We start from the raw sequence: 24,115 nt of genomic DNA on the forward strand, positions 1-24,115 counted from the left end.
ACGAGGGGGGATTTGATAGCTGCTTTCAACTACCTGAAAGGGGGTTCCAAAGAGGATGGCTCTAGACTGTTCTCAATGGTAGCAGATGACAGAACGAGGAGTAATGGCCTCAAGTTGCAGTGGGGGAGGTTTAGATTGGATATTAGGAAAAACTTTTTCACTAAGAGGGTGGTGAGACACTGGAATGCGTTGCCTAGGGAGGTGGTGGAATCTCCTTCCTTGGAAGTTTTTAAGGTCAGGCTTGACAAAGCCCTGGCTGGGATGATTTAACTGGGAATTGGTCCTGCTTCGAGCAGGGGGTTGGACTAGATGACCTTCAGGGGTCCCTTCCAACCCTGATATTCTATGATTCTATGATTCTATGGGTTAACAACAGAGCGAGGTAAGTTCACGGAGGGCCGCAGAGTATCAGGGCTGGAACCGGCCCCCTGCTCAAAGCAGGGCCAGACCCCAGTTTCTGCCCCGCTCCCTGGCTGGGCCCTCAAGGATTGAACTCCCAGCCCCGGGTTCAGCAGGCCCCCGCTCAAGGGATCAGAGGCCGTTCCCGGGGATGGGGGGGGACAGGAGGCCTCTGGGCCCCACGGGCCGGGCCCCGGTTTGCCAGGCGCCGGGCCGGGGCGGGTCACGCCAGGGCTGACCCAGCCTGGCCGCTCCCGGTGTCCCTGCCCGGAGCCCTGGCAACGCGCCGCGCCGCCCTCAGCAAAGATGGCGGGCTCGGGGCCCGCGGGCCCTCCCCGCCCCTAGCAAAGATGGCGGGCTCGGGGCTCTCGGGCCCTCCCCGCCCTCAGCAAAGATGGCGGGCTCGGGGCTCTCGGGCCCTCCCCGCCCTCAGCAAAAATGGCGGGCTCGGGGCCCGCGGGCCCTCCCCGCCCCTAGCAAAGATGGCGTCAGCAGACGGCAGGGTGGACTCCTGTGACTGTGTCCGGTTTCCGCACGGCGCAGAGGATTGTGGGGTGGGCTGAGGGGGGTGTTTCTGGTGTGGGAGGGAGGCCGCCCCTCCCTGGGCTGATGCCGAACGCGGGACTCGGGGAGGCGGGAGCCCCCGGGGGGCCGGAGCGGGGTGAGTGAGGGGGAGTCTGAGGGGCTGGAGGTTGGGGCGGTGGGGGGGGATCTGAAGGGCTGGGGCTGGGGAGGTTGGAGGGTGCCTGAAGGGCTGGGTGTGGGGGGAGTTGGGGCGGTGAGGGGGGATCTGAAGGGCTGAGTGTGGGGGGAGTTGGGGCGGTGAGGGGGGATCTGAAGGGCTGGGGGTGGGGAGGTTGGAGGGTGCCTGAAGGGCTGGGTGTGGGAGGGGTTGGGGCGGTGAGGGGGGATCTGAAGGGCTGGGTGTGGGGGGGGTTGGGGCGGTGAGGGGGGATCTGAAGGGCTGGGTGTGGGGGGGGTTGGGGCGGTGAGGGGGGATCTGAAGGGCTGAGTGTGGGGGGGTTTGAGTGCGAGGGGGAGTTGGGGCGGTGCGGGGGGGTTTGGACGGTGGGGGGTCTGAAGGGCTGGGTGTGAGGGGGGATTGGGGGAGTGGGGGGTGTCTAAGGGTTCAGGTACAGTGGGGGCTTGGGGAGGTGGGGGGGTGTCTGAAGGGCTGGGTGTAGGGGGGTTGGGATGGTGAAGGGGGTCTGAGGGTTTGACTGCAAGGGGGAGGTGGGGGGTGTCTGAGGGTTTGGGTGCAGTGGGGGGTTGGGGAGGTGGGGAAGTCTGGGGACATGCGGGAAGAAAGTAACTCCCGAGCCCCAGGCTGTTCTGCTCAGGGCGTTTGGGGGGAGCCCCCACCCTATGTTTGGGGGAGGAAGTGATGTTGCCCCCGGCGCCGGCTGGGGGGATGGCCTACTTGGGGTGCTCCCTGGAGTGAGCGAGCGGTGAGGAGATACGCTGGGCCTGATGCGGGGGTGTCCCCTTGGGAGATCTCTTGGGAGGCGGCGGGGGGGGGTGCTGGGGCGTCAGCGGGAGGTGGGTTGGTCTGTTCCCTGGCCTTCCTGACCCTCTGCACATTCACTTTCGGTCCTGGCCGCTTGGCTGCTTGCTCACAGCTGCTGTCTTGCAGGGCCCTTCCCGCCGGGGCACTTACCCCTCAGCCTGCTCACCAGCTACGGCTGTGACCCCAGCTTACAGCACCACAAGGAAGAGGTATGTGTCTGCTGTCCCTCTGCCTTCAAGGGAGTGTGTGGGGTGCATCCCTCAAGGGGATCATGGGGCTCCCACCTTCCCAGCCAGACCCCTGGCAACTAGACATGGCTGAGTCTCTTGGGCTGGCTGCCTGGTTTGCAGGCGGGGAGGGGGACCCTGGGCCAGGGCTCTGGGAGAAGCTCATTCCTGCTTCTTCTGTCTGATTTGACCAGAGCTTCAAGTTGTGTAACGGGTGGGCGCAGCAGTGAGCTGGGGGAGGCACTGAGGAACCCCAGCGGGGCTGCTGGAGACCCTGAGTCGCTAGCTGTGGTTCCGTCTCCTAGGATCTCAACAACTTCATGGAGAAGCTGATGATGGAGAACCTGTACGGCCCCCCCAACAGTGCCATGAAGTGTAAAGCTGAGGAGATAGCAGGTACGAGGGGGTGGGGAAGGGGAGAGTCAGGGAGGCCAGGGGCTTTTGTGGGTGGACCTTGTGGGGTCAGAAGCTCTTGGAAGCAGCGTGTCTCATGTTCCTGCGGAATCAGCCGGTCTCCTCAGGCAGAGCCATCCCCGGCCCCTCTTGACTCCACCCCTGGGGTGCTAACAGTGCATCTGCTCCTGGTGCTTGTATGAGGCACTGCTGTGCCCAGGGCTTTGCGCCCTGGCGTATCCCTGCTGCGGGCAGGCTTCACCCTCCTCACTCATTTTCACCCCTGCTTCCATGAGCCCTGTCTGATTGCTTCACACAACGCACAGTCAGCCTGTGGAACTCTTTGCCAAAGGATGTTGTGAAGGCCAAGACTATAACAGGGCTCAAAAAAGAACTAGATAAGTTAAGGGAGGATAGGCCCATCAGTGGCTATTAGCCGGGATGATGGCCTGAGCTTCTGTTTGCCAGCAGCTGGGAATGGGTGACGGGATGGATCACTTGATGATTCCCTGTTCTGTTCATTCCCTCTGGGGCACCTGCTACTGGCCACTGTCGGAAGACAGGATACTGGGCTAAAGGGACCTTTGGTCTCACCCAGCATGGCCGCTCTTATGTTACGTTCTTGGCAAAGTGCTTGGGAACCCCGCGGGGACAAGCCAGTGCTGCCGAGAGGGGCCAGTCTCACAGCCCTGGCCTAGAAGCTCTCTCTGAACGATGCACCCTGCCTTCTGCCAAGTGCCTCGCCCTGCCCTGGGAGAAGCAGGTTTGTGGTGGAGGGTGGGGTTCAGACTCCATGGGCTGAGAAGTCCTTTGCCTCTGATGAAGCTGCCACGAGGGGGTCTATTGTAGCTGCAGGCAGAGGACTCAGCTGGGTGCTCTTTCCCCTCCCAGTTCGTGACCGCTCCCAGCGTGGCTAGAGTCTGAGTGGGGCTGGGTAAAGAATACCCATCCAGACACCTGTTAGTCAGTGCCCCAGCCATGTGCATTGTGACATTACCTATATCGTGGCAGAGCCGAGCAGCCCCAGTTGTGGCCCAGGACTTCGTTGCGCTAGGCGCTGTATGCACACAGCCCCAGTGACCTCACAGTTGAAGGACAAGACGAGAGGTAGACAGAGGACCAGAGCTATGGCCTGGAGGCATGTATGGGACAGGAGCCTGTCAGCAGATCATCCTGTCCCTGCTAAAACCCTGCGGGGAAGGAAATTCATCCACATTCTAGGAGTACGTCTACGCTCCAGAGAAAAACCCACACCACCAAGTCTCAGAGCCCAGCTCAATTGACTTGGGCTTGCACTACAGGGCTTAAAACAGCAATGTAGATGTTCCTGCTTGGGCTGGAGGCTGGGATCCGAGCCCCTTGGCGGGATTCAGAGCCCAGGCTCCAGCCGGAGTGGGAAGTTCTGCATTGCTATTTTTAGCCTTGTGAGCCTGACTCCTTTGACCTGGGCTCTGTGATGTGGCCTTGCAGGTTTTTCTTTGCAGTGTCGAGGTCCCCTGCGGGACTTGTGAACGATGCTTCCGCAGAATGAGAACCTCTCCCAGGCTGGGATTCTGAACTGCCAGGAATCTCCCATCCCCTCCGGCCCTGTCCTGACAAACCCACTCCCTGCCCATCACCACAGAGTCTGGGCACCTCCCGTGGCAGATTGACAGCAGTAGGGAAGGCCTTGGGGTCTATGGAATCTCAGGCTCCTTCCTCGGTGGGGGAGGGGTTTGGGGTGAGTTGGTTTATTTTGGGGTTTTGGGATGGGGCTGCTCCTTCTCTGATCACTCGAGGTTTGGGGAGAGCTGGGGACTAAGGGGTTTGGAGTGAGGGTGCGCATCGAGAGTTCCACTCCCAGGAGATATGGGCTGGTGGAGTCATGCACTGGGGACTGTCTCTGGAGCATAGCTGGGACCTGACGGGGGGAGGTACAGCACAGGGGATGGGAAGCCCAAGCCGTGGCTGCATGGGGCTGAGCGCCTGATGTGCTCTCCCTGTGCAGACTCAGACGAAGAGCTCTGCTATTATTACGACAATGATGGGGAGTATTATGAGGATGAGGAGGAGAAGTGGGACGATTTCAACAAGGAGTGCGATGCAAAGACTGACGAGGACTCACTCCCTGGCACCTTCTGTGGCTTCAGGAAATCCTTCCTGTGCAAGGACACCTCACCAGCTCCCCCGCCCCAGAAGTCGATGGACTATCAACTGCTGGACCTGAAATTGCCCCAGAGGCAGCAGGTGACCGCAGAGGTGAGCCGAGCCCCAGGGTCATCCTCCCCAGTGGGTCCGTGTAACAGGGCGTACAGGGCCCCCTTTGCTCCTGCCCCTGCTCTGCTCCAAAAACCACTCAGAGACCTTCTGGCTCAGCAATTACGGGTGCAGTTTATTTACAGCGTGAAACCCCACCACCTTCTCACCATATACAGCTTGGGGGCTTCAGTCTGAAGGACTTCCCAGCCTTTGCATCCAAGAGAGAAGAGCTCCCACTCTCTGGCTTCCCCCCTTTCTGTCTGCCCCCCATTGGCTTCCTTCCTCTGAGGCTTTTATGTACCCCCAGGCTAATCAAGCTGGCAGCTGTTTCCCCTTTGCCAATCATGCAGAGGCTTCTCTAGCCAGCTCCAATTTATCTCCCGTAATGGGAGCTGGTGTGACGGAGGGCTAGCTCAGCAGTTTGTGCCTGGCACCCTGTCACAGTCCCCTGGAAGCCCCACTGTGGCCAGGGCTGGATGGGGCCCTCCATGTATTTCCTAAGGGCTTTGTCCACTGTGGTGCCTCCTGGATCTCTGCCAGTCCTCCGCGGGAGAACCTGCTGGTGGTGTCCTGGCTGCAGATTAGAGAGGACAGAACCTGGGGGAAGGGGTGGGGATTGTCAGCGCCACCTTTGACCAGCCCGTGGGGCCGCTGCTGAGCATGGATGTAGTACTGCTTCTCTAGGAACAGAGCAAGCTGGCCTCGGACTTCGCCAGGGTGCAGACCGGGATCCCCATCCCGGATCAGCCCAGGGCTCCACGGAGCCCATCTCCAGCTGCTGCAGAGCAAGGTGCAGAAGCCCCTGCAGTAGCGGGGGTGAGAGAACCTGCCCCAGGGAAAGCTTCCTAGCTGTTAAGGCCAGAAGGGAGCATTGGACCATCCAGCCCCGAGAACCGCCCAGGGATTCCTGCATCCAGCCCCAGATGTTTGACTGAGCTAGAGCCTCTCTCAGAAAGACACAGAGTGCACCGCGTCCCTGCTGAAACAAGTTAGTCTGAATTTATCTTGCTTCGGCTCCTAGCCATTGGCTCTCATCCTGCCCTTGTGTACTCACACCTTGGGTTCTCAGAAATCTCCTCCCCGTGGAGGAGGTGCTCGTAGTCCCCTCAGAACTCTTTCTTGGATAAGTTGACTAGACTGAGCTGCTTCAGCCTCTCCCGAAGGTCAGCCCTCAGAGCATCCTTGTAGCTCTTTTCTGATCCGTTTCCAGTTTGTCACCATCCCTTTGAAAGCGTAGACTACAGCCATGGGCCTGCTGTCCCAACAAGGGTCGCACTAAAGCTGCAGACAGACATGTTACCACTTCCTGGCTCCTGCTCGCCACCCCTCTGCCTGCCCATCTACGGGCCACGCTCCCCACTTACAGCCAGCATGGCACTACCAGGAGCACATGTTTAGCTGCCTGTCTACCATGGCTCCTTGCTCTAGACCTTGGTTCTGCTCTCACTGCAGCGTGATTTCCTGTGGGGGAAGGGGTCCTTCTCACAGCTGCCACCCCTAGCTGATCATCACCTGTGATCTCCTGGGGGATAGGGACTCTCAGTTCCAGTGGTGTGCCCCTGCTCCCAGTTGGGAAGGGCTGGCTGCTGGGTGGGGGCTGTGCCCAGCTGGCGTGGTTCTCTTCCCAGGAAGCGGAGAAGAACGCCAAGGAGCTGGTAGCTGAGGAAGAGCGAGTTAAAAGGAAAGCAGAGAAAAAAAGACTTAAGAAGAAGGTGAGTGCCCGGAGCTGAGCTCTCCACTCCTGCTGCTATCCCAGCCACCTGGCATGCCTGCTTCCTCCTCTCCATTCTCAGCCTGGCCAGTGACCCCAGGGGATGGGGTGTGCATCTCGCCAGCATGCCACACCGGTGACGGCGCTTGCCTCCCCCCCAACAGTGCAAATGCCATTCTCCCGCCCCCAAGCAGGGCAGGGAGCCTGTGGCCAGGAGATGGGTTTGTTTGGGGTCCATACCAGGTCTGTTGGTAAAATGGATGGATAGCAAACTCTGCCTCTGTCATGCCAACGAGCCAAGGGCCCTCTGCTGGCACTCAAATCCGGGGTCTCCCAGCCTGGCTCGTGACAGATCCGGGTGCAGGGATTCCAGCTGTGGGGAGACCTTCCCCTTGTTCCCTGTCCAGCCAACCAGCTGTGCTGCACAGCCTGATGGATCCTCTGGAGGGCAAACTTCTGTTTTCTCTGCTACCCAGTTGCCCTGTGTTTTGAGCTCTTCAGCTCCATCTCTCAGTCTGTGGGAAGGGGGCTGTGTCGAGTTCAGTCCCCTTCTTATACTCCTAGAGTAGACTAGTGTAAAGCAGTCCCATAGAAGAGGAGTGGTGTGTCGGGTAGATTGAATGGAGTCTGGGGCTATCACTGAGCTTGGGATAAGGGATGTCTCTTGGCTCATGCAGCAATCGCACGCATTGGTGGGAATCTCTGGTTAGTGTGGAACAGGGAGTGCTGGCCAGGCTCTACTGGTGCCTTCTCTTCCCTGAGGTCCTCTCTTGCCCAGGCCCCTAGCTCCAGGCTGCAAGCCAGGAGTTCAGCCTGCCCTGCGTCTAGGCTCTGCAGGACAACCTGTCTCAGTTCCGTTCCCCTTGCCAGAGGAGCCTGGCTGGCTGCCCTGCTCCCCACAGAACCTGCCCTGGAGGTCCCTTGGGGGTGTGTGGTGCTGGGTGGCCCCCAGCCCCAGGAGGGTGAGCTGACTCTGCTCTACCAAATGTGTCAGCAGTGACTCGGAAGTGCAGCCTTCCCCGGGAGGGAACAGGGTCAGAGCCCCTGGCTGGGGAAAGCTTCAGCTCTCTGGAGCTCACTCGTTTCTCTGTGGCTTCCAGAGGCAGAAAGATCGGAAGAGGCAAGAAAAACTAGAACAAGAATTGAAGCCCAAGCCCGAGATGAAGTCGGTAAGTGGCTGGGTGTCACGGAGTCCCCGGGCGATGCTCTGAAATTGCTCCCTACATAGCCAGTCAGGACTCTGGGGAAGTCTCCTTTCTGGGAGCAGCCTGTCTGCAGGACACACAGCTCACTCGGCTTCCCCCTTCCTGGGTCTGACCTCGGAGCATTCAGCTTCCTCTGCCCCTCTGTACGCTTCCCACAGCGAGTCCGCCCAGGCGGGGTCCTGGGGAAGCCAGAGGGTCCCGCCCCCCAAGTCCGCAGACAGACGTGACTCTCAGCCAGCCAGTAAAACAGAAGGTTTATTAGACGACAGGAACATGGTCTAACATAGAGCTTGTAGGTGCAGAGAACAGGACCCCTCAGCCGGGTCCATTTTGGGGGGCAGTGAGCCAGACAACCCCGTCTGCCCTTCACTCCATGTCCCAGCCAGACCCAAAAACTGAAACTCCCTCCAGCCCCCCCTCCTCTGGGCTTTGTCCCTTTCCCGGGCCAGGAGGTCACCTGATTCCTTTGTTCTCCAACCCTTTAGCTCTCACCTTGCAGTGGGGAAGGGCCCAGGCCATCCGTTGCCAGGAAACAGGGTGTCAGCGATTGTCTGTGTCCAGACCCCTGCACACACCTGCCCTCCTGGGCTCTGCAACGATCATACATCCTTATCCTACCCCCTAGAGACTTAAGAACTGCACAAGGGAAACTGAGGCACACCCACACTATTCAGAGGAAACATTAAGAACAGTCCCACTTCGTCACAGCTGGGATGCACCTTGCTCTCCGGGCAGCCTGCCCTGTCATCCCCGGGCTTGGGAGCGGGGCTCAGAGCCACGTTTCTGAGGCGCAGCGCTCGTGGTTCCTGTGTGTCCGAGAAGAGGAGGGGCTGTAACCTGTGAGTGCTGGGCTGGGCTGGGCTCTCCCCTCCCCTCCCAGGGGAGTCTGGTGGGTGGGTGCCAGGTGGCAGAGCCTTGCCATCCTGGGGAAGCTGCCGGCAGAGCTCTGATCTCACGGGCTGGTGCTCTCCTTGCAGAATGAACCTTGTCTGAATGGTGACGCGGAGGAGGAAGGCGCCATGACATCATTGCGGAGGGGGACCCTGGACTCTAGCTCCTCCCGGAGAGATCCCAGCGAGGCCCCAGCTCCTAGGAGAGGGGAGGGAGCCAGGGCCCAGGACAGGAGTGCAGACATGAGCACCGAGGAGGAGACGGAGGTGAGGCTTGGGTGTGCTGGGCTGTGGCCCTGTCCTGCTTTTGTGCAGGGCCCGGTGCTCACCCGGCCTGCCTAGACAGAATGGCTGGGCTGTGAAAGTCCGGGTCAGCTGGCTCGGTGATGGCTGGGGGTCAGGGACCAAGGCACCCGCTGCCTCTGGGGCCAGGTGTCTGTCTTCTGGTCGTGCAACCCGTAGGGTGTGACGTGGCATACTGTTGTATTGATGTCCCTGCTCACCCAGCCTGACACCCGTGTCCCCCTCCCCCAGGATGAGCTGGACTTGAGCAGCACCTTTGTCTCCAAAGCTCAGCGTAAGGTGGGTGTGAAGCCGCTGACGCCCAGGAAGGAGAAGGTGCCCAGAGCTGAGCACAAGGAGCCGGACAGGAAACCCCAGCAGGAGGTGAGCATTGGGTTTCTGGGCAGACACCTCCCTCTGAGTGGGCTGGGTTGGGTGAACGTGTCTCAGCCATGGGGCGGAGGAGGGAGATCCCTGGCTGCCCCAGTGGGTCTGATTAGTGCCAGCGTCTGTGTCCTCTTGGAGTGGGGGCACTTGTCCTCTGAGCACCCGGCTGAGCCGCCCTCCCAACAGTGAGCTGTGACGGGCCTGGCTCTGGACTCTGCAGGCTGCCCACCCTCTTGTGCCTGGCCACGCTCCTCTGGCTCCACCCCCCTTGGTGACGTGCTCCCCCGTGGTCCTGGCCTAACACAGACTCTTCCGGGCTGACTCTCAGCTGCTGAGCCCCATAGGACCAGCCTGGAGGGGATTTCCCACCACTGGGGCAGGGGCTGCAGATTCACTCCCCGCCGCTGAAGGGCTTTGGGAAGTGCTCGGAGCCTCGCTGGGCTCCAGTGAGTGGAACCAGCAGATGGGCCAGGTGATCAGCAGTTCTGTGAGGCCTGGCTGGCACCGGGGTTGAGCTCTCGTGTTTGTCTGCCACACCCATAGCCCTTGAGAATGGTCTCGTGACTCTTCAGGGAAGGTTCTGAGGTAGCCAACCTTCCCTGGAGTGAGCTGAGGCCAGCTGGTGAGGGAGGAGTGGAGCCAGCCTGGGGCTCTGCCTGGGACTGATCTAGGCTGTGTCGTGACAGGGCCTGTTCTCTATTAGCAGGCAGGGTTCTTGGCCCTGAGGCCTCGGCTCACAGCAGTGCAGGGACAAGACAGCTCTGGGTCCCTCCTGGGAGGGGTGCTTTCCATTGGCTCTAGCATCCTGCTCCTGCTCCAGGACACTCCGCGATCACCCTCCATGTCCCCAGTGCCTTTCAGTGTGTCTCAGAGCACCTCTGCACCAGATCAGCCTGGACCGCTGCTGGAGTGTCTGGGCTCCGCGCGGCAGAGGGGCCGGGGCTCGCCGGGGGCACAGGACCATGGCACAGGACCCTCCTCATGGCCACCTGCTCAGCCAGAGCCAGGCTGTCCCTGCAATGTGCTGCTCACCCAAGGCAGAGTGAATGGAGGGGTTCTGCCCCAGGGCACATCCCCCTGCCTGCTCCCAGGGAAGGGGAGCGTCTGTCTGGGGAAGGACGTGGCTTCTCGAGAGCACTGTCTGTGGGGGAGACTCTGGTCCCCTCTGTTATGTGCTGACTGCAAGTGGGGAGCGTGGAGGGGCTGGTGGAGGAGGCGGTGGGATGTGGGGCTAAGAGGAGGAGGAGGAAAATCAGGGGCAAGTGCAGGCGGAGCTGGTCAGCCCCCCGCTAGGTCACCTGCTCTTCGCGTGACGGGGCAGAGGCAGGGCAGGCTCTGCCCCACGACCCAGCCGTGAGCACTGCAGGGGAGCCAGCGGGGAAAAGTGGCAAGTGTTCTGCGGTGTGACCCTGGCCTAGGACATCTGGGCCCCAACAGCCCATGCTGCCTCCCGAGGCTGGTGTCCGGGTCAAGGCCAGGCTGGAGTGTGCCGGGGCTGCTGGGAGCAGCCAAAGCGTGCGGTGAGCGGCGACAGACATGGGCCCAGCATGGGGTGTCAGGTTGCAGAGTGAATGGGGGAAGGTGTGGGGCAGCCCCATGGCAAGCTGCTGTGCAAGCAAGCCATACCTGCCTGCAGACCCAAGGCTCAGGGGAGCCTGGCTAAAGCGAAGAGCAGGCTAATGGTGCAGCGTCTCTCCCAGCCAGCCCAGAGGCCCTGCGTGAGCAGGAAGCTGCTCAGTTGCTTGTTCGGTTGGCGCTAGGAGAAGGTGGGTCCCCACCCCAGCCAGCGCACTCAGGCCTCTCGTCCTGCGACCTGCTGGGCTTGGCTCCAAGTGGAGTCGCGGCGGCTGGGGAAGCGGAGCCCCCCATGGGGAGAGGTGGGGCCAGTTCCCGCTGCACCCGTTCTCCTTGGCAGCGCTGGGGCGGCTGAAGGAAGTGGGTCCGTCTGCGTGTCTCTCTGGAAGGTGCCTAGTTCTGGCGCATGGCGCCCCCTCGGGGCAGGGGGCCCGGGCCTGTCTGAGAATGATCGAATGTGCAAATCCCTGTCAGGCAATCAGAGTGGAAGGATTTGCACCCTGCCTTGGTGCTGTGCGTGTGCAGAGGGACAGCCCCAGCCGGTGGGCGTGTGGGGAATTGGGTAGCAGAGCCGTGCCAGAGCAGCCCGGGTACTGTGATGATGGGCTCAGTGCCTAGGTGCCAGCCAAGAATCCCAGCATGGGAGCTTTGGGCTCGGGCTGGGTGAGGCGGGAAGGGCTGGGCCGTTGTGTGGATTGCATCCTGGCTGATCTCACAGGGAGGCTAAACTGTGCCCTGGGACGGGCTGGGCTGGGTGGGGGTGGGCAGGACTGGAGTCGCTGATGTCTTTGCATGGTGTCTGGGCATGGGGCAGAAATGTGCTGGAAAGTGACAGCTGAAGGACTTCCAAAGGCACCTTGTTGCCACAGCCCTGCGCTTCCCCAGAGCTGTCCTGCGGCATGGGGGCCTGGCCCCACCTAGCCCACACAGACACCCCCACGCTCTGGTGCAGGCCATTAGCTGCAGAGACGGTAACTGGGAGGCAGAACCGGGCTGGGCTGGCTGGTCCCTGCGGGCTGCCTGGGGTGGGAGGTTGGAATTGCCTGCCATTCACGTGACTGGCTTGGGGAACTGCTGGTCTTCAGAGCTGGGGGCCCTGTGTGAGTCACAGGCCCAGAGAGGGGGAAGGGCTTGGTGGGTTGCCCCCAGCCTTGGCCAGTCCACCCCTCAGGGCCAGGGCATGAGGCACAAAGCCTTCAACTTGGGCAGAAAATATCCCCTTCCCCTGCTGGCCAAGGGGAAAGGCCAGGGTGTGAGCGTGCTCCACGCCGCCCTTCAGAGCCCTGTCCCTGACCCCTGCTGCCTGCGCTGGTCACGGCAAGACGGGCAGCCTGTGTGGGCAGGGGGAGGTGTCTTCCAGTGGTGGGGGTTTCGGGTTTTCCCCTGCACGCCAGAGGCTCTGCTGGGGCTGCACTGTGGGGGGCCCCGCAGCAGTGAGGCTGGGTGGCGGCCGTTGCAGTACCCCAGCCTTGCGGGTCCTCCTGAGTTGTGTCCGTCCCTCGGTAGGGAGCATAGCAGTTCTTTGCTGTGTGTCCTGACCCCGGGGCAGCTCTCCGGCCATGGGCTGGAGACATTGAGAATGTCCTGGAGGTGCCTGGTGCTGCCCAGGTTCTCTGGGCAGAGACTGGTCTCCTAAGGGCCCCTGCCTCCTCCCACTGCTGCACCCCAAGGTGGTCAGCACTGCTCGGCCTGAGAGAGCTCCTTGGGGCAGGTGGGTGGGGAGCCCCGGACCCCGCTCAGTGAGACCGACTGACTGGTTAGAGTGGTTCCTTGAATGATGCTGCCAGTGGGGGGCAATGCCAGCAGGGGGGAATTGGTGTAACCCGGTCCCCCTCGCTGCAGTCTGAACGGGAGATGGGGCGTCCCCAGGGGGAGCTGTAACGCACGCAGCACCCTTCCCGTGCCAGAAGAAAGCAGCCTCCTGGCGCCGAGGCCTGGCAATCAGCGATGTCGGCTCTGTGGCAGTGTTGGGACGGGTGACTCCGGCCCGGGGCAGCGTGTGCTGCGGGGACGGGGTAACTGTCCCTGCTCTCGCCAGGGGCTGAATTCCCGCGTGGTCTGTGCCCAGCACCAGCCCGTCTGCTAGGCGGCTCAGGCGAGCGGGCTTCCCAGCCTGCCCCTCGGCTCCTGGGGGAGGCTGGCCTGGCAGCACCGCAGGTGTACCCCATGCACTGTGCTGCAGCCTCTCCCCCCTCCAGTGCCCCCCCACTCAGCCGAGCTGCCCCACACGCGCTGCCCAGCTGAGCGCTCGCCTCCTGCCGGGCCCGGGGGGTGAGCCCAGCTGCCCTGGCCCTGGCAGCCCAGCCCTCACCATGTTACTTGGCTCCCTGTGCAGGTGCCGAGGCCTGGGCAGGACGGGAGGGGAGTGGATCCCAGCACAGTGCTAGCAGGTCAGTGTCCCCCGCCCCCCACAGGCCCGGCCTTCCCACACCCAGCAGAAGGGGTCTGGGGCCGTGGGGCCGGACAAGTGGCCACGCCTTTCCTGTGCCAACCTGGCTCCGCCCTGCTCACTCCTGATGCGCAGCCCCCCCATCCCAGCCCTGGGCTCTCCCCCAGGTCTGCTGGTGCCCCTCAGTCCCGACCCGCAGCCCCTGATAGCCCAGCCCTGAGCAGGCACAGCCCTTCCTAGAGCCCTGGCGTCAGGGATGCATTAACCCTTTCCTTCCCAGCCTCGTTTCCCTCCCTCTGGCCCATTCCCCGCTGCATCCCGCTTGTCCCGTGGTGAGTGATCTCCATGTAGGTGCCAGGCAGGCACGGGCACCCGAGCCAGCCCCGCCCTGGAGGCCTGCCTAGGCTGCGCGGGGTTCAGTAATGCAGTGCCTGTCTTGGTGACCCTGTTCCCTTCCTGCAGGCTATGGGAACGAGGCGGCAAAGCGGAGCTGCTTCCAGGAGGCCGTGTTCTTCTTCACTGAGGCTGTCAAACTCAACCCTCGGGAGCACAGGTAGGAGCGCTGGGCAGGGCTCGGGGCGGGGGGGCTCACTGGGGAGGGGGCAGAGTGTTTCTCTCTCAGGGTGGGGGGATGCTCTGGTGTGGGGCTGGGGGAGTGTTTCTCTCGGGGGTGTGCTCTTTGGGGAAGGGCTGGGGGGAGTGTGTTTCTCTCATTGGGAGGTGTGGGGGGTTCTCCATGCCAGAGGCGGGCTGGTAGTCCGTGCAGCCCCCTCCTAGCCCTGGCTCTGTGTCCCCAGCCTGACTCCCTCTGTGCCTGCACGATCTGCTGGAGCCTCAGCCCCACACAGGCCCAGCGCTGCCGGGCGCTTTGGGGCAGGAGCAGGCAGCAGGGTTTGGCCCAGGCTTGCTGACCGGCCCAGTGCTGCTGGGCACTTTGGGGCTGGGGCAGGAGCGGGCAGCTGGCCTTGGCCCAGGCTCGCTGACCGCGCTCTCCCTGTAGGCTCTTCGGGAACCGCTCGTACTGCTATGAGAGGATGCAGCAGTATGACAAGGCCCTGCGTGACGCCCACGTGGCCCTGAGCCTCCTGCCCGGCTGGCCCAAAGGCTTTTTCCGCAAGGGCAAGGCCCTCATGGGGCTGAAGGTACCTGGGTGTGGGGGGTGGGCGCCAGGGCTTGAATCCCTGCCTGGCCCTGCTGGTCAGGGAGATGGGGGGCCCTCTGAGCGAGCAGCTCATGGGAGTGGGAGCCAGGTCTAAGTGAGGTGGGGGAGGAGGCCCCTACCCTGGCCCCTGGGGTGCAGGTGGGATGGGGGAGGTGCCAGGCTCAGGGGAAGGGGACAGGTGCCTGGCCCTGTGGGGCAGGGAGGCGCTGGGCCTGGTTGGGGGGTGGCAGTGAGTGACTGCCTGGCTCTCCCCAGCGCTACGCTGAGGCCAAAAGCACTTTCCTGGAGCTGCTGCAGCTGGACAGCTCCCATGCCGACGCAGCCACCCAGCTGGAAGTCTGCCAGGTGCAGCTCATCCTGGTGAGTGTCCCTGCTGTCTACATGGGGGTGGGGACAGGCCCTCCAGCTGTGGGCACAGCGCGGCCTGGGCGATTGTGGGGTGGGGTGGGCTGGCTGGCTTGGGCCCCGTGGGAGCCACCCCTGCAGGGGACAGAGCATGAGACAGGAATAGTCTCTGCCTGCTGGGCAGTAGGGAGTCCCCTGCGTGCTGGGACATCACTGGGGCCCTGCTCATCTCTGGGAGGATCGCCCCTCCCAGGCTGGGGGCTCTGGCTGGGACAGACAGCCCTGCAGCCCCCTCCCTGGTCTAGGCTGCATGTGCTCAGAGCCCCTGCGGTGGTCTGGCAAGGCTGGGAAACTTTGCCAGGGGCCTCTCCCTGCGGGGACCACCCTGGGTTGATTTGATGTGCAGGGGCCCAGATACCAGGGTGATGGTCAGCAGAATCAGAGCCCTAGCTCGCTAGCTGGGGAAAGATGAGTGGGGCTGGGCTGCTGACCTGCTCCCCTCCTGACAGGAGAACGGCTTCAGCAGCTTCAGCGGTGAGAGGAGCCTGCTGGTGGAGCCGTCGCTGGGAGCCACAGAGTCCCAGCCGGCGGGGCCTGGTAAGGGCACAGGGGCATGGGGACCGTTGGGTGTGGAGCTCCGCTTCCCTGCGGAGACCTGGCTTGGGCCCAGTCTTCCTCGGGGAACCAGTAAGAGTTGGGAGCGGGAAGGCTGCAGGCTGGGACTGAGGGGCAGGGGCTGCGAGTCGGGAGCGAGGGGCACTGGCAGAGCGGTGTGGGGATGGGGGAGCAGGGGGCTGCGGGTTGGGCTTGAGGGGCAGCTCGGGGTTGAACTGCCAGTCCCCCAGCCATCAGTTTGCCCCTCTGCAGTGTCCCTGCTGGGGGGGCCGAGTCTTCTGGGCAGCTCCTGAGCAGCCTCCAGCTTGTCCCTGCCTCTGGCCGAATGGTGCTGTGCCTGCAGAGCGGGGGTGTGCTAAGCCCTGCCTGTCCCCCCAGGTGAGCAGGCCAGGAGCTGGTCCCTGGGCAGCAGTGGTTACGCCGAGGGGGACGAGGATGGGGAGAGCGGGTTTGTGACCATCACTAGCTCGCGGAGCCGAGGGAAAGGCCCAGCCCAGCAGGGGCTCCGGGCCAGCGGCAGGGAGACCCCGGCTAGCACCAGACACCCTGTAGCCACTGTGCATCAGGCCAGGTAATGGGGCGCCTGGGAAATGGGCTGTGGGGGGAAACAGGCTAGTGTCCTGGATGCATCTCTGGCTATGCTGGAGGAGGGATCCGGGCCCTGGGCAGAAAGCCTGCTAGGCCTGGGGCTGGGGCAGGCGCTGGGCCCTGAGCAGAGAGCCAGGTGGGCCTGGGGGTGTTGGGAGGGGGCAGATGCTGGATCCAGGGGGTGGGGCGGGAGCCTGAGGGCGTAGTGGAGGCGCAGGTGTTGGGCCTGGAGGCGGGGAGGGACAGGTGCTGGGCCTGGGGGTGCAGCAGGGGGAGTGGGTGGTGGGGTGGGGGCGGCACTCGTCGGCCCGCTGGCTCCTGGTGCCCGGGGTGAGGCTGGCGGGTGGGTGACCCCGTGCTGTGTGCCTTTGGCAGGGAGTGGTACGCTGTGTGGGTCGGGAACGTCACCCCCAGGATCACCCAGAAGTTGCTGCGCAGCTATTTTGAGGCGTGAGTGATTCTCCTCCCCTGTCCCCCCCCATGCCCCCAAGCTGTCTGGGCAGGGCACGGTGGGGCGGGGCGGGGCTGGGGTGGAGCCTGGGCCCTCAGGCATAAACCCTGCCCTGCCCTGCCCTGCTGCTTTCTGTCTCCTGCCAGCTCATCCCTCCCCCGCTGGGGCTGCCTTGACCCCTGGCCCTGCCCCTAAGCTGGTGCCCCTCCAGGCCCTGCCCCCCAGTCCCGCTGGTGCTCCCCCACGTTGCCTTGGCTAGCAAGCACCACATGCCCGGGGCTGCCCCAGAGCCAGCCTGGGGGCTGCCCAGTCAAAGGAGTACTGCCTTCTGGGCCACAGCCTCTCCCCTCTGGCTGCAGCGTGGGGCCGGGGAGCCGTGCCTGTCTTGAGGCCCGCGTCAGCCTGCCCTCCCTGGAGTAACCCGGCCGACCCAGGGCCCTCTCGCTGACTCCAGCTCCCTGCTGCCGACGCAAGAGTCCCTCGTGTCGGCTGCCCCGTGCCTGGAGAGCCTGGGGCTGGTCCCGGCGGGGGCTGCGCGGGGGCAGCAAGGCTGAGCCCGCTCTGCTCGGCAGGTATGGGCCCATCCACTCGGTGCGGATGCTCCCGGAGAAGTACTGCGCCTTCATCAACTACACCAAGAAGGAGGCTGCGGAGGCGGCCTACGCAGCCCTGCAGGTCAGGCCAGGCCTGGGGAGAGGGTCGGGGGTACTGGCCCACGTGGCTTGGCAGAGGCTGCTCTGGGCCAGCAGGCCACACTGATGCCAGCCATCAGTGCAGCCTGGTGGGCAGCAGGCAGGACTGGTCATGGCAGGGGCTCAGCTCCCCTAGGGCCAGGCCTGCTGTGCCCAGGGGGAGCCGCTCTTCTCCTGGCCCACTTGTCCTGCCTCTCTCTGGCTGGGGGGCCCCGCCTGAAGGCTCATCTGGGGCTCTCCCCCATGGAGACAGGGCCCCACTCGGGTTCTGTCATTCCCCCACTCCTGCCCCCAGCACACACTCTGCTTGGAGACTTGCCCCAGTCAGTGTCTGGTGCTGAGCCCAGCTCTGGGTGAGCTGAGCCCTCTCCTCACTCGGCTTGAGCCAACCCTCCATGCCCTGCGCTCATGCCGGGTCGTCCGCACAGGGCCTGTGCCAGCAACACCCGCTTGGTGACACCAGCCTGGGTTTGTCTGCCCTGCCTGCGGCCTCTCCCCCAGGGCCCTCCTGCCCCACAGCCCAGGGCCTCCGTGTTCTCCTAGAGCCCTGCCTTGCTGGAGTGTCTCCTGCTGTGCCGTGGTGCCCTCCCTGCACTGCTCCTTGGTAGCGCTGCGAGCGCCCCGCCCCACGGGGTGGCCTGTGCTGACCGGCCCCTTTCTCCCCAGGGGGCCGAAGTGGAAGGAACCAAGTTTGTGCTGCAGCTGAAGCACCCTGACCATGCAACCCCGGCCCCTGGTAGGGCTGGCCCTGGCAACGGCCCGCGGCCTGTGGGGAGGTAGGTGCTGCCCTTGGGAATGGGAATCCTGGAGCCTGCAGTGGGGCACGAGTGGGCAGGGGCCCTCCTGGCTGTCTGCAGTGCCCCCCTGCTCTGGGACTGCTGGGTCATGGAGCTGAGCAGCCGAAGCGAGGCTGTCCCAAGGCCTGAGGAGTTGGGCCCCTGCTGGTGCCCCGCGGAGGGGTCTGCCCAGTGCCCCTCCAGGTGCCCTGGCCCTGCTTGGCTCAGGCTTGGAGGAACCCGCCCCACCCCTCCAGTGCCAGCCTGGATTATTTCCCCAGTGGGGTTCTTGGGATGCTTCTTTGGAGCCATGGCCTGTTACTGCCTTGGCATGATGCCATCACTAGTGGCATCCCAGCCCAGGATCTCCTGGACGGGGGGCTGGAGCTCTGGGCTGTGCATGTATGGGGGATGGGCTGATGAGGCATATGCCGGCTCTGGACCCTCTGTGTGTGCCCACAGGGAGCCAGTGCGAGTGCCCCCCACCCTGGAGTGCCATTTCTGGCGGAACGCCGGCTGCAGCTACGGGGCCGACTGCCGTTTCCGCCACCTGCCCCAGAGCAAGGGGCTGGACAAGAAGCTGGCTCAGCACTAGGGCCCTGCCCTGGCCCCATCATTGCAGGGGTCTGGAGGCTGGATGTCCCCAGGCTGACAGCTGGCTCCTCCCTGGCCATGCTGCCTCGTGGGCACAGAGTGACTGGATGGCCACCATGCTGGGCCTTCCCAAGGCCCCTCCAGCTGCTGCCTGTTGCCTACCTGTGGCCCAGCGCCAGCCAGTGGGCATCACCCCCCCGGGGTAGGACTGGACTCGCTTCTGTGTGGATGGGGACCCTGGCTGGCTGTGCTGTGGGTTCCCCTTCCCTGGGAAGGAGCCATGCAAGCTGGGTGGGGCGCCCCCCCCCCCCCCCCCCGGGACTGCCTTGGGGTTGGTTGGCCTGGAGGGAATCGCTGGGCCTCTCCTGGCAGGGAGGGCTGGAATTCAGGGCCCTGCCTGTGGCCCAGTGTGGGCACTGTGCCCCACATCTATGGGGGCACTGGAGCTGGCTGCAGACCCCTTTGCCTTATTATGGAGTGAGGCCTATGGGGACTACAACTCCCAGCATGCGGTGGAACCATGCTGTTGGGATGAAGGGCATTGTCATGCTGGGAGTTGTAGTCTCCACCCCCCAGGCTGCTCTTCCATGGCTATTTCATACCAAAAATTGTCCCGGGGCAGGTTCCTGCCTCAGCCATGCTCTCTCCTTCCTGCCTTCTGATTGGCTGAGCCCTGGGTCTGTTACACTGACTCTGCCCTGCTAGGGCCTGTCTGTGCGGCGAGGGTTTGCTCCCTCTGAAGCACTGTTGGCAGACAGGACACTGGGCTAGATGGACCATTGGCCCGACCCAGTCTGGCTGTTCTTCTGTAGCTCTTTGTGGGGGGCTGGCTGGGTGGGGAGCATGGCCCAGGGTCAGGGTTGGGCTGTGGCCCCAGTCCATAGAGCCGCCCCCGGTTCCACTTGGGCTTTTAACATTGTCCCTTTGTTTTTGGAACATCCCTCTGCCCTCGGGGCTAACCTATGCCACCCCATACAGAGCCCCACAGGCCTGGGCCAGCCCCTTGCTCCCCTGCCATGCGGTGCTCTCGGCACCGGGCAGGCTGGTCCCAGGTCCCCTTTCGCTCATGTGCAGCGATGCCCCTGGGGCTCTCTGCCCTAGTGCCGGCTCCGTTCTTCGGCTCTGGCCCAGTCTGGCTGCTTTCTGCCTCACCTGTCTCCCACAGCCCTGAGTGCAAAGCCAGCTGGGTACCAGGGAGCTGCCCTGCCCTGCTGATCACAGAGACCAGCTGGCTGCTCTGGGCAGGTGCCAGGCTGTGGGTGGCTGAGGGGCCAGGATCTGCCTGGGGGCGAGGATGCAAACTGACCTGTTATGGCCCTGAGAGCGCCCAGCCTGTGCGTTCAGTGGGTGGGCCTTGCTCCCGGGCTGTGGGGCGGGGAACTCCGCAGAGCTCTTCCCCCGGGCAGCCCCGGGTTTGCAGTGGGTGCGGCGCCCAACGGGAATTTGTTCAGGGATTTGTACCTGCCTGGGGATTTACAGATTGTTCTTAATAAAACTCATTAAAGAACCCACCTTCTCCCTTCCGCCTTCCCACTCTGGCCCTGCTGGCTTCCCCCACCGTAGCCCCCCAGTCCTCTCCTGCATCTGGGAGCGTGTGGAGGAGCCCCGGGCACTGTGTGGGTTGTGTCAGCAGGGGGCGCTGTTCTCCACGGCATGCATGGCAGAGCGACACCTGTTCCTGGGGCAGCTGGTGCAGCCTGGCCTGGCTGGCTGCGTCCTGTGCTCGTGGTGGAAGGAGGTGCGGGCTCCCAGCAGCTGCAGCCAGCACAGGGGACCGTGGTGCCCCCCCGGCCACGGTAAAGTGAAAAGGGACAAAAGTAGTAACATGGGATAGGCTGGAACGGCTTCTGGGGTGTCGCCCCCAAGCTCCCAGGAGCCTCCCTGTGCTCTGAACACATTTTCCCAGACGCGGTGGGGGCTGGGTGCTCTCCTCTTCCCCAGTCCTGACCCCAGAGCTCCAGTGTGGGGGTAGGGCCATTTAACCCTTCTGGTGCTGTCTGCAGGCGCTGCCCACCGTGGGGACGTGCGTTTGCCACCCTGCCCGTATCTGGAGGATGAACGGGGCAAGGAATCAGAGTCCTGGGGCTCAGTCCCATGGCTCCCCCTTGCTGCCCCATGCCACTGCAAGCTCCATAGCTGGGGCCCGTTGACCTGGGAGCCTTCTCCCACCGCATGTACCTGCACACTGGTGGGTGTGCCCTTGGCTTTGTGCCCGTCCTGCGTGGGGAGCTTGGTGTGGGGCCCCCAAGCAGCGTTCCGGTCGCCCTGCTCTGCATAGGAGATGGAGCTGCCCTTGCTGTGCTAGGGGAGGGGTCGGTGCTAGGTGGTTCTGCACCGCTGGCCTGGATCAGCCGGGCTGTATCAGAAAAGAGCGGGCACCAACTGGGGTACAGGCATTTCCAGCCACTACTGCCACCCAGGGGAAGGACCCATGGAAAGTGGGCAAGCGCAGCGGCGGCTGGGTGGGGTGGGGAGACAGGGCTAAGGCTATAATCCTGAGCAAAACACTCTAGTCTGCCAGAAGCCTGGAGACCTCAGGAAGTTGTGCCCCTCCCCAGGGTCGGAGGTGGGGCTGAGGCACTGACTCGGGGCGCGGACAGCCATGTGGCAGAGGGGTGCCAAGGCTTAGAGAGGGGAAACTGCTTCTCCCCAGCTGGGAGGAGCCTGTGGAAGTCATGGCCACAGGCAGTGATGAGGTGAAGTGCTGAGCAGCGGTGTGAGCGTGAGGCAGTCATGAGTTCCACGAAGAAGCGAGAGTAACTGTCACCTGGTTGACCCCAGCTCTGCCCCTGCCCCTTCCCCTCTGAACTAGGATGTTGAGGAATGTGGTCGAGTCCAGCCTGGGCTGTGAGCTGGCCCCAGCTGAGTCGTGCGTGGCCCTGGGACAGCGCATGGCCTTGGAGTGGCTTGTTCTGCAGCCCCTTCTCCCCATGACGGTACCTCCGCAATGGGATCAAGTGGCCTCGGCCGTCCTTGTGACAAGCTAAGCAGAGTGCGCTCTTGCTAGCCGGTGTTTTCTCCAGCTCGAGTCACTGTGGTGGCCCTTTTCTGCACCCTCCGGTTTTACAACTTCCTTTTAAACTGTGGGCACCAGAGCCAGATGCAGGATTCTGGTGTCTGTCTCCCCAGAACCTGAGTACCAGAGAGAACCACCTCCCTGCTGCTGCTCACCGCCCCTCTGCAGATCTGTCCACGGAGCCCTCTTTGGCACAGCAGTGCGCTGTCTGCAGTGACCCCAGGATCTTTCTCTGTTGCTGCTTTCCAGGAGACAGCCCGCACTCGGGCCTGTGGTCTCGCTGCCTTGCTCCGAGATGTACAGTGCTGGCTGTATGAAAATGTTCTGTTGGAATGCGCCCAGCTTACCGAGCAATCCAGACCACACTGGATGGCTGCTGTCCTCATTCCCTGCTCCCCCAGTGTGTGTGTCGCATGCAGATGTGATATTTACTTTGACATCGTTGGTGAAGATGTTGGCGTCTTGAGCCTAGTACCGCCCGTTGTGGTGCTGCACTGGTATACCGCCATGCAGCGAAGAGTCCCCGGGGACGATTGCTTTTGGAGATGTCAGCCCATTCTTAAACTGTTGAATGTGCGCTCTGTTCAGAGTGGATAGAGCTGATTGTCCAGTCAGAATATTATGCAGTACTGAGACAAATGTCGTACCAAAGTCCAAGTATACTGCATTTGTGCAGTCACCTTTATCAACGAAATCTATAATCTCATCAAAAAATGAAATCAGGTTTGTTTAACAAGCCCTGTTTTCCCTGAAACCACGTTGACGGGTCTCAGCGATACGCCAGCCTTCGTTAGTTAGCTCGTCCCTTATTTTCCCTGGATTTCTGATGTCAGGCCAACCAGCCTACAGTTACACAGGTCATCCCAGCTCTTTCTGCTTCTTTACAAACAGAAATAGTTATTGAACGCATCTGCCTTTTCTGCACCTTTACAATACTTCTAGCGTTTCCATTGAGTAGTGGGCCTGGACCATTGCTAGGATTTCTTTTGCTCCTAACATACTTTAAACCTTCTTGTCGTGCTTGGCCTTGCCAGCTAGAGATTTTTTCCCTGGTATTTTTAGCTTCTGTGATCAGTACTCTCCAGGTCATCTTAATCCATCATAATGAGGTCCAGCATTTCCCCGTGCTGGATGTAATGCTTCTTGTGGTAAAAAGTTATCTAGAACCATCATTAGAGTTTTGAAAATTAACAGCTGGCTGCATGAGATCTCCAGCATGTCTCCTCCAGATTGAAATCCATCAGAGCACCACAACTTGTCTTTCCACACACTGTTAGACAGTGTTCGAGGTGTAACTCACCTACCCCCTTGCGGGATCACATCTGCTCTCCCTCTCTGAGTCGGGCTCTGCCTGAGGCCCCTCCCTTTCCTGCAGCACCAGCCCAGCGGGAAGGCCTGGCTGGCTCGTGCCCGCTGCTGAGCTCAGCGCTATATGAACTCAGAGGGGCCCAGGCTCAGGCTGAGCGCAGGGCATGGAGTTGGGGGACGCAATAAATGGTGGTACCTGATTGTGCCAGGACCGGGGTAGCTGCTGTTGTCTTGCGTCACTGAGGACAGAGCTCCAGCAGGGCGAGCTCTCTGCGGTGGCCAGGGAGAGGTGGGGACTGGACCCATCGGGGCCAAGCACGACATTGATCCTGCCCCGGGCATAGAGCAGTTAACCAAGGTGAACAAACTTGGGTCCATCCCCCCACCCCTCATCAACACAAGGCTCAGCGCCCTCCCCCTCCCACGCCAGCTGGGATTGTTTGTTGCCGTGACAACATTATGGATGCAATAATCGTTGCTGGCAGTATCTGTCCCTGTGTCTGTCTGTCTCTCTTTCCCCACCCCCCCGGTATCTCTCACTCTCCACCCTGCGTGTGTGCATCTGCCTCTTGTCTCTTCTGGCCCCAGATCCATGGGTCATGCCCCACACCCCATGTGTTCTTCCCTCCCTCTTTCCCTTCATTCGCCCAGGGCAGCCCCAGTGCTGGGCACCGTAGGGGATCCCTGCTGACTTGGTGCCAAGTGTGTAGCTGGAATGGACCCACAGGTCCCATCTTGACCACTCCCTACCCCAATACAGACCCTTCCAGCAGCCCGGGTAGGAGTGTTCCAGTTACCACAGGGGCATCGCCAGTTTGGAGTGTTCCCAGCAATGGGCCCTGCCCCCTTTTCCTGTGGGGGAGGTGGGTTTCCCAGCCAGTCTCTTGGATGGGAAAGGGATCCTGTAGGTCTGTGCAGCTGGGCAGGAATCCCAGGGACAAGGAAGAAGCTTAGGGTTGGGAGATGCTTCAGTGAATGCTTCAGCCGTCCCCTGTGTGGGTTGCCTGGCCAGGGCTGGTGAGTCCAGAATGGAGGGCAGGCCTGGGGGGCGTGGATCCTTTGGCCATGGCAGGAGGGAGACAGCCACACATGGAGAGCAAGGACAGACCCAGAGGGCGGGCCCCTCTCCAGGAGTGGGTGTGTGTGTGGGGGACAGGACCAGGCTGCAAAGGGGAGAATACCTGGGCTCCAGCTGCCAGCCCAGCCGAAGTCTGTGCTCAGACCCTCACTTGCAGACTTTGCATATCCCCCTGTGAGGGTGATGGGGCCTTTGAGCTCAGAGATCTACAGAGGAAAGAGCATGGGTTCTCCCAAGCCATTATCTACCTTGGTGGAATCTAGTCTCACCAACTCCCAGTGCTCAAA

The 24,115-nt window shown here is 62.5% G+C and overlaps 1 protein-coding gene across 5 annotated transcripts; it reads left to right on the forward strand.

Annotated features, from left to right (window-relative positions):
- Positions 1-918: 918 nt before the first annotated feature.
- TTC31 (tetratricopeptide repeat domain 31) lies at positions 919-19,933 on the forward strand. 5 transcript variants are annotated; one of them, XM_077816118.1, is made up of 18 exons: positions 919-1,060; positions 2,033-2,115; positions 2,439-2,529; positions 4,514-4,764; positions 6,393-6,476; positions 7,576-7,644; positions 8,658-8,837; positions 9,105-9,236; positions 13,150-13,204; positions 13,666-13,756; positions 14,204-14,345; positions 14,621-14,725; positions 15,220-15,307; positions 15,704-15,896; positions 16,289-16,363; positions 16,937-17,039; positions 17,723-17,832; positions 18,295-19,933. In XM_077816118.1, the coding sequence occupies exons 1-18, from the start codon at positions 1,009-1,011 to the stop codon at positions 18,425-18,427; spliced, it is 2,037 nt and encodes a 678-aa protein (XP_077672244.1). In that variant the 5' UTR covers positions 919-1,008; the 3' UTR covers positions 18,428-19,933. The 5 variants fall into 5 exon arrangements, 3 of the variants coding, with proteins under 3 accessions (XP_077672244.1, XP_077672246.1, XP_077672247.1); XM_077816121.1 differs by lacking the exon at positions 919-1,060 and adding an exon at positions 1,829-1,847; XR_013346045.1 differs by lacking the exon at positions 16,937-17,039 and having other exon boundaries at positions 18,295-18,431.
- The last annotated feature ends 4,182 nt before the right edge of the window (positions 19,934-24,115 follow it).

Source organism: Eretmochelys imbricata, chromosome 4 (genome assembly GCF_965152235.1).
Source record: "Eretmochelys imbricata isolate rEreImb1 chromosome 4, rEreImb1.hap1, whole genome shotgun sequence".
NCBI classification, from domain to species: Eukaryota; Metazoa; Chordata; order Testudines; family Cheloniidae; genus Eretmochelys; species Eretmochelys imbricata.

Coding starts and splice junctions, on each gene's coding strand:
- TTC31 (XM_077816118.1), top strand. CDS start 1,009: ATGCCGAACGCGGGACTCGGGGAGGCGGGAGCCCCCGGGGGGCCGGAG. Junction 7,645..8,657: donor CCAAGCCCGAGATGAAGTCG/GTAAGTGGCTGG, acceptor CTCTCCTTGCAG/AATGAACCTTGTCTGAATGG. Junction 14,726..15,219: donor GCCAGGTGCAGCTCATCCTG/GTGAGTGTCCCT, acceptor CCCTCCTGACAG/GAGAACGGCTTCAGCAGCTT.